Genomic DNA, 15,543 nt, shown 5'->3' with positions numbered 1-15,543 from the left:
TGTGTCTGTGTGCCAGCGACTGTGCGTCAGTATCTGTGTGTCTGTGTGTCTTTGTGCCAGTGACTGTGTGTGTCAGTATGTGTGTATCTCTGTGACAGTGACTGTGTAAATCTCTGTGTGTGTCTTTGGTGTGTGTCTGTGTCTTTGTGCCTGTGACTGTGTGTGTCTGTGTGCCAGTGACTGTGTGCGTCAGTATGTGTGTGTCTGTGTGTCTTTGTGCCAGTGACTGTGTGTGTCAGTATGTGTGCATCTCTGTGTGTGTCTTTGGTGTGTGTCTGTGTCTGTGTGCCAGTGACTGTGTGTGTCTGTGTGCCAGTGACTGTGTGTGTCAGTATGTGTGTCTGTGTGTCTGTGTGCCAGCGACTGTGTGTGTCAGTATGTGTGAATCTCTGTGACAGTGACTGTGAATCTCTGTGTGTGTCTTTGGTGTGTGTCTGTGTCTGTGTGCCAGTGACTGTGTGTGTCAGTGTCTGTGTGTGTTAGTGTGCGTGATAGTGTTACAGCTCCTATATATGTATATAGTTATAAAGCTCCTATACTCTAGAGATGAAGCTCCTGTATATTTATACGAATGTAAAAGAAGCTCCTGTATATTTTTGTACATATAAGGGCAATACAGTTCGACCCTGAGAGCGGTTTCAGAAACGCCACGAATCGTGGACCCGCGCGTCTCGTTTCCATTCTTAAAAAAAAAGACGGCGCTTCGTGGGAGGGAAACGCGCCGCCTGCAGACGACAGCGGGTCGCGGCGTCCCGGGAAGGCAGCCCGTCCGGGCGGGATCAGCGGGACCGGCAGGGATGGAAAGGAGAGAGAGAGAGAGGGAGGAAGGGAGAGAGAGAGTGAGAGTGTGTGTGTGTGTGTTTGGGGTGGAGTGACCGCCCGCCTCGCCTCGCCTGCTCCAGCGAGCCCAGCCGGACCGCTTCGGAACCGACCCCGCTGGACGTCTCCTTCTCTCTCACGACCCCCAGCCCAGTCTCCCCTCTGGATCGATAGATCTAAAAAGAGGAGAAACGAGCTGGAGAAGATCTGAGCGAGCAGGCGGGCAGGCGGGCAGGCAGGCAGCCGGAGACTCGGCGGCGGCACTGGTTTGGGGGCAGTGCTTCAGCTGGTTCGGATGAGACGCCGCCGGGTCGGGACTTCCCGGACCGGACAGCCGCTCTGAGACGTGAGGTGAGCGCCCTCAGCTGGGACCGTCCGGACGGGGTGAGGGGGTGAGGGAGGGACGGGGGCCCGTGTTGTAGTTTTTAGTTTGGGGTTTTTAGTTCTAGTTCGGGTTTATTTTTCACCCACATTCCTGGTGCCGCTAACAGGAAGTGGGTGGGAAAAATCCAGTTGTTGGTTGTTTTGTTTTTTTTGTGTGTGTGTGCCGTTTCTATTCGTCTCCGTGACGTTATGACGGACCCGCCGGGGGGCGGGGGGTGCTGTTCTGGCCTCCTTGGGGAGGGGAGCCCCCCCAATACAAGGTTTTCAGGGGGTATCAACCCCCACCGTCTCCGCTGACGAAACTCCGGGGGGTAAAATGAGCCCCTCGGTTAGTTAATTGATTAATTAATTGATCCCACCCCCCCACGAGAGCGGGGTCTCCGCCGCTGGTGGTGGTGCTCGCGGGTGACCTGTCAGGAGAGTGACCGGCACAGACCCGGGACAGACCGGGGACTGGCCCGGTCCGGTCCGGTCCGGGACAGGGCGGCCACCCGCCCGTATCATCCGCTCACGCTGGGAGGGCATCAGCTCGACGGGACCGCCTGTCCTTCGCGGTACAGCTCACCGGCGAGTCCTGTCGCTGTCCTCAGCGGGGCGTTCAGAAGAGACAGAGTTTATAATAAAGCGCAGGGTCTCATACCAGAAACCAGCGTAATGAAGGATGTTATTGTCTGTCCAGAGGAATTGTGTCTCTCAGTGCAGTGTTCATGTACTGGAGTGTCCAGTCAGTGTGTGTGTATGAACCCCTCTCTCTCTCAGTGCAGTGTTCATGTACTGGAGTGTCCAGTCAGTGTGTCTGTGTGAACCCCTCTCTCTCTCAGTGCAGTGTTCATGTACTGGAGTGTCCAGTCAGTGTGTCTGTATGAACCCCTCTCTCTCTCAGTGCAGTGTTCATGTACTGGAGTGTCCAGTCAGTGTGTCTGTGTGAACCCCTCTCTCTCTCAGTGCAGTGTTCATGTACTGGAGTGTCCAGTCAGTGTGTGTGTATGAGCCCCTCTCTCTCTCAGTGCAGTGTTCATGTACTGGAGTGTCCAGTCAGTGTGTGTGTATGAACCCCCCTCTCTCTCAGTGCAGTGTTCATGTACTGGAGTGTCCAGTCAGTGTGTCTGTATGAACCCCTCTCTCTCTCAGTGCAGTGTTCATGTACTGGAGTGTCCAGTCAGGGTGTCTGTATGAACCCCTCTCTCTCTCTCAGTGCAGTGTTCATGTACTGGAGTGTCCAGTCAGTGTGTGTGTGTGAACCCCTCTCTCTCTCAGTGCAGTGTTCATGTACTGGAGTGTCCAGTCAGTGTGTGTGTGTGAACCCCTCTCTCTCTCAGTGCAGTGTTCATGTACTGGAGTGTCCAGTCAGTGTGTCTGTATGAACCCCTCTCTCTCTCAGGGCAGTGTTCTCGGGGGTCAGTCAGTGTGAACCCCTCTCTCTCTCTCTCAGGGCAGTGTTAGTGTACTGGGGTGTCCAGTCAGTGTGAACCCCTCTCTCTCTCTCAGGGCAGTGTTTTGGGGGGTCAGTCAGTGTGAACCCCTCTCTCTCTCTCTCTCTCAGGGCAGTGATCTCGGGGGTCAGTCAGTGTGAACCCCTCTCTCTCTCTCTCTCTCTCAGGGCAGTGATCTCGGGGGTCAGTCAGTGTGAACCCCTCTCTCTCTCTCTCTCTCAGGGCAGTGTTTTGGGGGGTCATGTCGGCTCCTGTCCCGGAGTGGAAGCTGCAGCTGCTGGAGAGGCGCCGCAGGGAGGAGGAGGAGCGCGCGCGGCGTCAGCGGGAGGAAGGCCAGCGCCTGGCCAGCATGCCGGCCTGGAAGCTGGGCCTGCTGGAGCGCCGGCGGGCCCGGCGGGCCGAGCCGGACCCCGGACCCGAGCAGAACCCCTCCCCGCGCCCGGAGAGGAGGGGAGACGCGGGGCAGGCGGAGCGCGGGGGGCCGGGGGGGGGGTGGGGTCTGCTGCGTCTGGGCCGGGTCGTGGCGGAGATCCGCGCCTCCGAGGTGCTGATCATCCAGCGGGGCCCCCCCCGGCCCACCAGCGCCCCCCCTGGCCAACAGACACCCTGCAGGCCTGGGGGGGAGAGGGAGAGAGAGACAGGGAGAGGGACAGGCAGAGAGACAGGCTGGGAGACAGGGAGAGAGAGGGAGACAGGCAGGGAGAGGGAGACAGGCAGGGAGACAGGGAGAGGGACAGGCTGGGAGAGGGAGAGAGGGACAGGGAGAGAGACAGGGAGAGGGACAGGCTGGGAGAGGGAGAGAGAGACAGGGAGAGAGACAGGGAGAGAGAGGGAGAGAGAGACAGGGAGAGGGACAGGGAGAGAGACAGGCTGGGAGAGGGAGAGAGAGACAGGGAGAGGGACAGGGAGAGGGACAGGCTGGGAGAGGGAGAGAGAGACAGGGAGAGGGACAGGGAGAGGGACAGGCTGGGAGAGGGAGAGAGAGACAGGGAGAGAGACAGGGAGAGAGAGGGAGAGAGAGACAGGGAGAGGGACAGGGAGAGAGACAGGCTGGGAGAGGGAGAGAGGGACAGGGAGAGGGACAGGCTGGGAGAGGGAGAGAGGGACAGGCAGAGAGAGGGAGACAGGCAGGGAGACAGGCTGGGAGAGGGAGACAGGCAGGGAGACAGGCTGGGAGAGGGAGACGGGCAGGGAGAGAGAGGTCGGGAGGGAGAGAGAGATTGGGAGGGAGACAGGCAGGGAGAGGGAGAGGGAGACAGGCAGAGAGACAGGGAGAGAGAGGGAGACGGGCAGGGAGAGAGAGATTGGGAGGGAGACAGGCAGGGAGAGAGAGAGGGAGACAGGCAGGGAGAGGGAGACAGGGAGAGAGAGGGAGACAGGGGGAGAGAGGGAGACAGGCAGGGAGATGGGGAGAGAGAGGGAGACAGTCAGGGAGAGGGAGACAGGGAGAGAGAGGGAGACAGGGAGAGGTCAGGACCCAGGGGCAGAGGGGGGTAGTGAAGGGGGAGGAGGGAAGGTGAGCCAGATGCTCAGCAAATTTGGGGCTCCCCCTCGTGCCCCCCAGTGCTCGAGGACGCCGCCGGCGCCGCGCTCCCGGAGCAGGGACGACATGGCCGACCCCCAGGGGGCGCCCCGGCCTGGGCGCTGGAGGGAGGGGCGCGAGGGGGGCGACACCGGGCCCCCGTCCCGGGGCGTCCCGAAACGGTCGCTCAGCTTCCCCAGCGGCGCCGAGGGCGAGGGCGGGGTTTTGGGGGCTCCCCTCGGGGACGCGGGGACCCCCGCTGCCGGCGCCCAGGGGGAGGGGGGCGGAGGGGAGCAGGACGGGGATGCTGGGATAGCCTCGCGGAGCCGGCAGCGGCAGGGGGCGGGGGGGCACGGGGGGGGCGCCGGCGGGGCTCCCCGAAACGTGGAGGGCGGGGGCCCGGCCCGGAGCGGGCCCGGGGGGGATCCCAGCGGGGGGCCACCCCTCGGGGGGACGCCCCACTCCGGACAGAGGGAGCTGGGGCCGAGGGGGGGACCCCTGCCCACACGCGCCGGTCTGTGCCCGGGCCCCGGGGGAGACGGGGAGCCCCGCGAGGGCGGGGGAGGAAGGGGGCCCTCCTGTGCCCCCCCGGTGCCTCAGGACGGGGGTACGGGGAGCGAGCGGGGCCCCCCCCCTGCCGGAGGGAGGAGGGGGCCTGCGTCTGGCCACGCTGGAGGAGAAGCCCGAGAGAGGAAGCCGGCGGGCGAGGGAGAGGGAGAGGGAGAGGGAGAGGAAGAGGAAGAGGAAGAGGGGGCGGCGCCTCCGCGGCCTGCCGCCCGCGTCAGCGCAGAGCCGGGGGGAGGGGCGGGCGGGCCTTCCTGCCCCGGCCGGCCGCCCGCTTCCTGTCAAACCGTCTCCAGCGCAGCAGCAGCACCAGCAGCACCAGCGGCACCAGCGGCACCAGCGGCACCGGCGGGTCCTGCCTCTGTCGCCGAGGATCGCCGGGGCAGCGGACCGGCGCCCTCCTCCTCCTCCTCCTGCTCCTCCTCCTGCTCCTGCTCCGCCGCCGCCCTCCTCCGCGGGGGTCCAGACGACGAGGAAGAAGACGAAGGCGAAGGGGCAGCGGGGCTCGACGCTCCCTACTCGCCTCCGACCTCCCCCCCCCCCGGCCCCCCCGCGGCCATGAGCCGCCTCTACAGCCTCCAGCCGGCGGGGCCCCGGCCCCGAGAGGGGACCCCGGGCCCCGAGAAGCCGCCGTCCGGCCTGGCGCCCCGGGCGACGGCCCCCGCCGAGCCCCCTTCTTCCTCCTCCTCCTCCTCCACCTGCTCCTGGAAACCGGGGACCCCGCTCACTGAGGACTGCACCCCGAAAAACCCAGCCTGGCCCCGTCTCACACCAGCGCCGGCCTCCTCTTCCTCCTCTTCCTCCTGGAAACCGGGCACCCAGCTCACTGAGGACTGCACCCCGAAAAACCCAGCCTGGCCCCGTCTCACACCAGCGCTGGCCTCCTCTTCCTCCTCTTCCTCCTGGAAACCGGGCACCCCGCTCACTGAGGACTGCACCCCGAAAAACCAGGCCTGGCCACGTCTCACACCAGCGCCGGCCTCTTCCTCCTCCTCCTCTTCCTCCTGGAAACCGGGCACCCCGCTCACTGAGGACTGCACCCCGAAAAACCAGGCCTGGCCCCGTCTCACACCAGCGCCGGCCTCCTCCTCTTCCTCATCGGCCCCCCCCGCCCTGGTGGCTCTCCGCAGTCTGGGGGCGACCCAGTCCCGCAGGGGCAACACCATCACCATCAACCCCAGGAAGGCCGTGACCCCTCCGACGACCCCTGTCCAGGACCCGGCGCCCCCCGCGGGGGTCCCCAACGGTCTGCTCCCGGAGGGCACCCAGGCGAAGAAGAGGTACCCCACGGCGGAGGAGATCACGGTGATCGGGGGGTACGTGTCGCTGCCCAGGTCCTGCCTGGGGAAGCCGAAGACCGGAGACAGGAAGGTGAGTCCCGTCCGTGCCGGGCGCCGTGGTGCTGAGATCGCCTGAGACGAGCTCGGTGTCTGGAGTGTCCAGTCAGTGTCTGTGTGTGAACCCCTCTCTCTCTCAGTGCAGTGTTCATGTACTGGAGTGTCCAGTCAGTGTTTGTGTGTGAGCCCCTCTCTCTCTCAGTGCAGTGTTCATGTACTGGAGTGTCCAGTCAGTGTGTGTGTGTATGAACCCCTCTCTCTCTCAGTGCAGTGTTCATGTACTATAGTGTCCAGTCAGTGTGTCTGTATGAACCCCCCTCTCTCTCAGTGCAGTGTTCATGTACTGGAGTGTCCAGTCAGTGTGTCTGTATGAACCCCTCTCTCTCTCAGTGCAGTGTTCATGTACTGGAGTGTCCAGTCAGGGTGTCTGTATGAACCCCTCTCTCTCTCAGTGCAGTGTTTCCATGTACTGGAGTGTCCAGTCAGTGTGTGTGTATGAACCCCTCTCTCTCTCAGTGCAGTGTTCATGTACTGGAGTGTCCAGTCAGTGTGTGTGTATGAACCCCTCTCTCTCTCAGTGCAGTGTTCATGTACTGGAGTGTCCAGTCAGTGTGTCTGTGTGAACCCCTCTCTCTCTCAGTGCAGTGTTCATGTACTGGAGTGTCCAGTCAGTGTGTGTGTATGAACCCCTCTCTCTCTCTCAGTGCAGTGTTCATGTACTGGAGTGTCCAGTCAGTGTGTCTGTGTGAACCCCTCTCTCTCTCAGTGCAGTGTTCATGTACTGGAGTGTCCAGTCAGTGTGTCTGTATGAACCCCTCTCTCTCTCAGTGCAGTGTTCATGTACTGGAGTGTCCAGTCAGTGTGTGTGTATGAACCCCTCTCTCTCAGTGCAGTGTTCATGTACTGGAGTGTCCAGTCAGTGTGTGTGTATGAACCCCTCTCTCTCTCAGTGCAGTGTTCATGTACTGGAGTGTCCAGTCAGTGTGTGTGTATGAACCCCTCTCTCTCAGTGCAGTGTTCATGTACTGGAGTGTCCAGGCAGTTAGAGTGACTCTCTCCTGGAGCTCAGGCTGCTGTCTCTTAATCCAGCCTGTCAGTGACCACCCGGTCAGTGCGTGTGGACAGGTGGTCTAATGGGATTAACCCGGACTGTGATCACAGGCCTCTGGCTGGGCTGTTAATGAGGAGTGACAGCAGTGCTGGCTGCCAGGCTCAGTGAGCTCAGGAGGCCTGCTGGCAGGTCAGATACTGCTTTACCAAACCATGGGAGCGCTTCCTGTTCTGCTTGTCTGACAAAGCACAGTCCAGTGCAGTCCAGCCCAGGGGGATCAGGGTAAAAACACAGTACAGCCCAGTAAAGACAAGTGGTATCTGTGTAAGTACACAGTCCAGTGCAGTCCAGCCCAGGGGGATCAGGGTAAAAACACAGTACAGCCCAGTAAAGACAAGTGGTATCTGTGTAAGTACACAGTCCAGTGCAGTCCAGCCCAGGGGGATCAGGGTAAAAACACAGTACAGTGCAGTACAGACCAGTCAGACTGTGGTAAAAACTCAGTCCAGTGCAGTCAAGCCCAGTGAGATCAGGGTAAAAACACAGTGAGAGCAGGGTAAAAACACAGTGAGAGCAGGGTAAAAACACATGCTTTCCCTTGTCTTGGCCCTGAGTGATCACAGAGTGATTTTCCCAGATGCTTACTTACTGCTTCATCGTGAGGAGAGCAAATCACGCCGTCTGTGGTCAGACTGGGGTTTTATTTTAGAAAACCCAGACACCGTGTCTCTCAGGCAGAGCGAGCAGATCAAGGCCACACAGTCCTGCGCAGGCCTGGAGTCTCTGTGTGTGAGTGTGTCTGAGTGTGAGTGTGCGGGCATGTGAGTGTGTGAGTGTGTGCGTGTGTGTGCATGTGAGTGTGAGTCTTTGTGTGTGTCTGAGTGAGTGTGTGTGCGTGTCTGAATCTCTGTGTGTGTCTTGGTGTGAGTGTGCGTGTAAGTGTGAGTTACAGTGCATGTGAGTGTGTGTCTGAGTCTCTGTGAGTGTGCGTTTGCGTGCGTGTGTGTCTGAGTCTCTGTGAGTGTGCGTGTGAGTGTGTGTCTGAGGCTCTGTGAGTGTGCGTGTGAGTGTGTGTCTGAGTCTCTGTGAGTGTGCGTGTGAGTGTGTGTCTGAGTCTCTGTGAGTGTGTGTGTGAGTGTGTGTCTGAGTCTCTGTGAGTGTGCGTGTGAGTGTGTGTCTGAGTCTCCGTGAGTGTGCGTGTGAGTGTGTGTCTGAGTCTCCGTGAGTGTGCGTGTGAGTGTGTGTCTGAGTCTCCGTGAGTGTGCGTGTGAGTGTGTGTCTGAGTCTCTGTGAGTGTGCGTGTGAGTGTGTGTCTGAGTCTCTGTGCGTGTGCGTGTGAGTGTGTGTCTGAGTCTCTGTGAGTGTGCGTGTGAGTGTGTGTCTGAGTCTCTGTGCGTGTGCGTGTGAGTGTGTGTCTGAGTCTCTGTGGGTGTGCGTGTGCGTGCGGGTGGCAGGCTGTGCAGACTCAGGGGCAGGACGCTGTGTCAGGAGCAGCAGAGGAGGCAAGCGACTCTCTTGCTCGCTCTGACAGGACCGACTTCCTCTTCGCAAACTCGCTCTTCCGCCACTCGAAGTCTCTTCCTGTTTTTCTCACTTTTGCAGAAGCAAATTCAATTAGCTGTTGCTCATGGAGATTCGATGGCAGAGAAACTGAGGGACGTGTATTTGATCATATCGATGGCTGCGGTTCAGTGCTTTCCTCTTTTCAGGGCTGACTTTACTGTAGACCTCATACTGGGCTGTGTATTAACATCATTAACCCTGACTTTACTGTAGACGTCAGACTAGACTGTGTATTAACACATTAACCCTGACTTGACTGTAGACCTCATACTGGGCTGATATATTAATATCATTAACCCTGACTTTACTGTAGAAGTCAGACTAGACTGTGTATTAACACATTAACCCTGACTTTACTGTAGGCCCCAGACTAGACTGTGTATTAACACATTAACCCTGACTTTACTGTAGACCTCATACTGGGCTGTGTATTAACACATTAACCCTGACTTTACTGTAGACTTCAGACTAGACTGTGTATTAACACATTAACCCTGACTTTACTGTAGACCTCAGACTGGGCTGATATATTAACATCATTAACCCTGACTTTACTGTAGACTTCAGACTAGACTGTGTATTAACACATTAACCCTGACTTTACTGTAGACTTCAGACTAGACTGTGTATTAACACATTAACCCTGACTTTACTGTAGACCTCAGACTGGGCTGATATATTAACATCATTAACCCTGACTTTACTGTAGACTTCAGACTAGACTGTGTATTAACACATTAACCCTGACTTTACTGTAGACTTCAGACTAGACTGTGTATTAACACATTAACCCTGACTTTACTGTAGACCTCATACTGGGCTGATATATTAACATCATTAACCCTGACTTTACTGTAGACTTCAGACTAGACTGTGTATTAACACATTAACCCTGACTTTACTGTAGACCTCATACTGGGCTGATATATTAACATCATTAACCCTGACTTTACTGTAGACCTCATACTAGACTGTGTATTAACACATTAACCCTGACTTTACTGTAGACCTCATACTGGGCTGATATATTAACATCATTAACCCTGACTTTACTGTAGACCTCATACTAGACTGTGTATTAACACATTAACCCTGACTTTACTGTAGACCTCATACTGGGCTGATATATTAACATCATTAACCCTGACTTTACTGTAGACTTCAGACTAGACTGTGTATTAACACATTAACCCTGACTTTACTGTAGACGGCTAACTGGGCTGATATATTAACATCATTAACCCTGACTTTACTGTAGACGTCAGACTAGACTGTGTATTAACACATTAACCCTGACTTTACTGTAGACCTCATACTGGGCTGATATATTAACATCATTAACCCTGACTTTACTGTAGACGTCAGACTAGACTGTGTATTAACACATTAACCCTGACTTTACTGTAGATGTCAGACTAGACTGTGTATTAACACATTAACCCTGACTTTACTGTAGACTGCTAACTGGGCTGATATATTAACATCATTAACCCTGACTTTACTGTAGACGTCAGACTAGACTGTGTATTAACACATTAACCCTGACTTTACTGTAGACCTCATACTGGGCTGATATATTAACATCATTAACGCTGACTTTACTGTAGACGTCAGACTAGACTGTGTATTAACACATTAACCCTGACTTTACTGTAGACCTCAGACTGGGCAGTGTATTAATATCATTAACCCTGACTTTACTGTAGACGTCAGACTAGACTGTGTATTAACACATTAACCCTGACTTTACTGTAGACCTCATACTGGGCTGATATATTAACATCATTAACGCTGACTTTACTGTAGACGTCAGACTAGACTGTGTATTAACACATTAACCCTGACTTTACTGTAGACCTCATACTGGGCTGATATATTAACATCATTAACGCTGACTTTACTGTAGACGTCAGACTAGACTGTGTATTAACACATTAACCCTGACTTTACTGTAGACGGCTAACTGGGCTGATATATTAACATTATTAACCCTGACTTTACTGTAGACGTCAGACTAGACTGTGTATTAACACATTAACCCTGACTTTACTGTAGACGGCTAACTGGGCTGATATATTAACATCATTAACCCTGACTTTACTGTAGACGTCAGACTAGACTGTGTATTAACACATTAACCCTGACTTTACTGTAGACCTCATACTGGGCTGATATATTAACATCATTAACCCTGACTTTACTGTAGACGTCAGACTAGACTGTGTATTAACACATTAACCCTGACTTTACTATAGACCTCATACTGGGCTGATATATTAACATCATTAACCCTGACTTTACTGTAGACTTCAGACTAGACTGTGTATTAACACATTAACCCTGACTTTACTGTAGACCTCAGACTGGGCAGTGTATTAATATCATTAACCCTGACTTTACTGTAGACTGCTAACTGGGCTGATGTATTAATACCATTAGCCCTGACTTTACTGTAGACTCTTCAGTGGGCTGGTGTATTAATATCATTAGCATTGACTTTACTATAGACCCCAGACTGTACTGGTGTATTGACATCATTAACGTTGACTTTGCTGTAGACCCCAGACTACAGCAAATTCAGCTGTATTGACATCATTAACACTGACTTTAGACCCCAGACTGGGCTGGTGCATTAGTATCATTTACACTGACTTTACTGTACAGCCCAGACTGGGTCAGTGTCTTAACATCGTTATCCTCGACGTTATTGTAGATGGCAGACTGGGCTGTGTATTAACATCATCAACAGTGACCCCAGACTAAGTTGGTGTATTAAAATCATTAACACCGACTTTACCGTAGATAATACAGATTAATATTAATGTCAATTAGACTGACTTTACTGTAGCCCCTATTTAGGGTAAAAGTATCAGTATGATGAGCACCGATTCTACCGAAGATACAACGCTGGGCTGCCGTATTAACCAAGTGAATATTTACTTTATCTAATACGTTTACTCGACAGGGTGAAGTGAAAATAAAACCACACAGCGATACTTCTGCAGATTTCTCAAGGCGATGATTGTGAAGGGTGTTTTTTCAGAAGAGGCAGGCAGTTGAGACAGAGGGCGCACAGATAGCTGTGAGCATGTTAGGCCCAGTGCTCTCTCTCTGCCTCTCTTTTTTAAGCCTTTGGAAGTGTCGGCAGCACTGCCTGTGCAGCACGAGAGCACAGAGTCTACAAAAGAAACGCTGGCTCTTGAGTCGCACTTCCTGTGTCACAGCCACCCACTTCCTCTTCAGAGTGTGGCGATAACAGAGCGTGTGAGAGAAGAAAGACAGTGCAATACATGAACACTGCACTGAGAGAGAGAGGGGTTCATACAGACACACTGACTGGACACTCCAGTACATGAACACTGCACTGAGAGAGAGAGAGGGGTTCATACACACACACTGACTGGACACTCCAGTACATGAACACTGCACTGAGAGAGAGAGAGGGGTTCATACACACACACTGACTGGACACTCCAGTACATGAACACTGCACTGAGAGAGAGAGGGGTTCACACAGACACACTGACTGGACACTCCAGTACATGAACACTGCACTGAGAGAGAGAGGGGTTCACACAGACACACTGACTGGACACTCCAGTACACGAACACTGCACTGAGAGAGAGAGAGGGGTTCATACAGACACACTGACTGGACACTCCAGGACATGAACACTGCACTGAGAGAGAGAGGGGTTCACACACACACACTGACTGGACACTCCAGTACATGAACACTGCACTGAGAGAGAGAGGGGTTCACACAGACACCCTGACTGGACAGTCCAGGACATGAACACTGCACTGAGAGAGAGAGGGGTTCACACAGACACCCTGACTGGACAGTCCGACCCCCCAGCTCCAGGTGGGACAGGGGGTCAACTGCGGTGAGCGCAGGGAGAGCCGGAGTTAATCGGCTGTGCTGACCGGATTAACTGGGGTGAATTCGCAGCAGGAGGGCGCAGGGGTCTGGAGAGAGAGAGGAGATTAAGAGCAGGGCTCTGAGAGAGAGGGCAGGGAGGGGAGGGTGCTGGCTGGGAGAGAGACTGGGACAGGCTACATGTGAGAGGGGGAGAGAGACAGGTTAAATGTTAAAAGGTTAGAGAGTGAGACAGGTTAAATGTCAGAGGAAAAGAGAGACAGGTTAAAGGTTAAATGGTTAGAGAGTGAGACAGGTTAAATGTCAGAGGAAAAGAGAGACAGGATAAAGGTTAAATGGTTATAGAGTGAGACAGGTTAAATGTCAGAGGAAGAGAGAGACAGGATAAAGGTTAAATGGTTAGAGAGAGACAGGTTAAAAGTTAAAAGGTTAGAGAGTGAGACAGGTTAAATGTCAGAGGAAAAGAGAGACAGGATAAAGGTTAAATGGTTAGAGAGAGACAGGTTAAATGTCAGAGGAAAAGAGAGACAGGATAAAGGTTAAATGGTTATAGAGTGAGACAGGTTAAATGTCAAAGGAAAAGAGAGACAGGATAAAGGTTAAATGGTTAGAGAGAGACAGGTTAAAAGTTAAAAGGTTAGAGAGTGAGACAGGTTAAATGTCAGAGGAAAACCAGGTTAAAGGTTAAATGGTTATAGAGTGAGACAGGTTAAATGTCAGAGGAAAAGAGAGACAGGATAAAGGTTAAAAGGTTAGAGAGAGACAGGTTAAAAGTTAAAAGGTTAGAGAGTGAGACAGGTTAACTGTCAGACCCTGTCCCTCTCGGCCCGGCAGGCGGCGGTGTGCTTCGACGAGGCGCGGCTGGAGACGACGTTCGAGTACCCCCCCGAGAGCTCCGAGGGGACGAGCCGGGACGAGCCCCCCGCTGCCCCCGCCCCCAGGGACGAGGAGGAGGAGGAGGAGGAGGACGTCGGCGTGGCCTTCCTCTGCAGGGGGGGCACCCCGGGCGCTGGCAGGGGCCGGCCGCTCCGAGTGGGTGAGTCTCGCGGGGCCCAGCCCGCCTGAGGGGTTGGACTGAGGGACTGGACTGGGCGGCACCGGGCGGTGCTGTCTGGGTGGAGTCTGCGTGTTCTCCCCAGGTCGGTGTGGGTTAGAGACAGGCTGGTGGGTTAATGGGCTACTGGTGTGAGGGTGTGTGTGTGTCCTGTGATGGACTGGTGTCCTGTCCAGGGTGTGTGAGTGTCCTGTGATGGACTGGTGTCCTGTCCAGGGTGTGTGAGTGTGTGTGTGTGTGTCCTGTGATGGACTGGTGTCCTGTCCAGGGTGTGTGTGTGTGTGTGTGTGTGTGTCCTCTGACGGACTGGTGTCCTGTCCAGGTGTGTGTGTGTGTGTGTGTGTGTGTGGTATGATCTGGCCCCAGCTGGTCAGTATTAACCCCTCCCCCCCTCTCCCCCAGACGAGTCCTGCAGGCGATAGCCCCAGCAGAAGGACAACGCCAGAACCTCTCTCAGACCCGTTCCAGATCGCTTCTGTGGGACAGTCGGTTTCCCGGACTCCTCCTTCCTTCGACCACAAGCCTAGGACCCGACCCGATCCGTCCAGGGTTAAAAAAGACACCGTCTTCTTCCTTCTGTCCTGGACAGCTCTGGTCCAGTTAGTACTGGGTCTGTGTCTCTGGTCCAGGACAGTTCTGCTCCAGTTAGTCCAGAGGTCGGTGTCCCTGGTCCTGGAGAGTTCTGGTCCAGTTAGTACTGGGGTCTGAGTCCCTGGTGCTGGACAGCTCTAGTCCAGTTAGTACTGGGGTCTGAGTCCCTGGTCCAGTTAGTACTGGGGTCTGAGTCCCTGGTTCTGCAGAACTCTGGTCCAGTTAGTACTGGGGTCTGAGTCCCTGGTGCTGGAGAGCTCTAGTCCAGTTAGTACTGGGGTTTGAGTCCCTGGTTCTGGAGAGCTCTGGTCCAGTTAGTACTGGGGTCTGAGTCCCTGGTTCTGGACAGCTCTAGTCCAGTTAGTACTAGAGTCTGAGTCCCTGGTTCTGGAGAGCTCTGGTCCAGTTAGTACTGGGGTCTGAGCCCCTGGTCCAGTTAGTACTGGGGTCTGAGTCCCTGGTGCTGGAGAGCTCTAGTCCAGTTAGTACTGGGGTTTGAGTCCCTGGTTCTGGAGAGCTCTAGTCCAGTTAGTACTGGGGTTTGAGTCCCTGGTTCTGGACAGCTCTAGTCCAGTTAGTACTGGGGTCTGAGTCCCTGGTTCTGCAGAGCTCTGGTCCAGTAAGTCTCCCGGGTCACGTGCAGTTAGAGTTGGGGCTCACCTGTAATTTCATTTCCAGGTGACTCAGGGCAGGTGTCAGAGGAGCCGGCAGTCCAGTACTCGGATTATTAGTCCTAAATTATTATATTTTTAGAAATTGGTCATTTTAAGTCTGCTGAGTTGGGGTACCCCAGGACTGGGGCTGGAGACCCCAGATTTAGAATATTTAAGGACGAATAACTTTTCCGAGCGCTGTTTTTTTTTTTACAGTTTTTTAACAGCCTGGCGGGTCGGTATTAATAGATTGTTTGACAATTTTGGGGGTCGTTATGAGATTAAAAACCCTCTTAAAAGAATGTACATTTACAGATCGACGCGGTGCAGTGCTACCTGCGCATGCTTGAACTCGGAGAGCGCTTTAATAAAAAAAACACACACCTGTGGTTTGTTAGCTTTGAATAATTTATTTTTTAAATACGGTGTGGGTATTTTATTCCGAATGTACCTCCCCCCCATCCTGTGTACTGCTATATAAATCAATAAAGACGATATGTATCGACTCGTGACTTATTTTTCTATTGTTGTTGTCGTTGTGAAGCGTATCTGAGACTTGGCACAAAATGTTAAACCACTCGAGTTAAGCTGACGAAGAGTTTGTTAAGGCCAGTGACGGGAGGGAGGAAAAACCCGGAGATGACTGGGGTCCCGGGCGGATCGGGGCTGGGCGGAGGTGCTGTGTTATGGTG

At 54.3% G+C, this 15,543-nt stretch overlaps 1 protein-coding gene across 1 annotated transcript; it reads left to right on the top strand.

The window, feature by feature from the left end:
• Positions 1-563: 563 nt before the first annotated feature.
• LOC138242407 (collagen alpha-1(I) chain-like) lies at positions 564-15,356 on the top strand. Its single transcript, XM_069197877.1, has 4 exons — positions 564-1,170; positions 2,859-6,093; positions 13,388-13,589; positions 14,010-15,356. The coding sequence occupies exons 2-4, from the start codon at positions 2,878-2,880 to the stop codon at positions 14,027-14,029; spliced, it is 3,438 nt and encodes a 1,145-aa protein (XP_069053978.1). The 5' UTR covers positions 564-1,170; positions 2,859-2,877; the 3' UTR covers positions 14,030-15,356.
• The last annotated feature ends 187 nt before the right edge of the window (positions 15,357-15,543 follow it).

The sequence above is a fragment of the Lepisosteus oculatus genome, chromosome 14, assembly GCF_040954835.1.
Source record: "Lepisosteus oculatus isolate fLepOcu1 chromosome 14, fLepOcu1.hap2, whole genome shotgun sequence".
Lineage (NCBI taxonomy): Eukaryota > Metazoa > Chordata > Actinopteri > Semionotiformes > Lepisosteidae > Lepisosteus > Lepisosteus oculatus.
The sequence above is the reverse complement of the archived record's forward strand: the minus strand, read 5'-3'. Positions and strand labels throughout refer to the sequence as shown.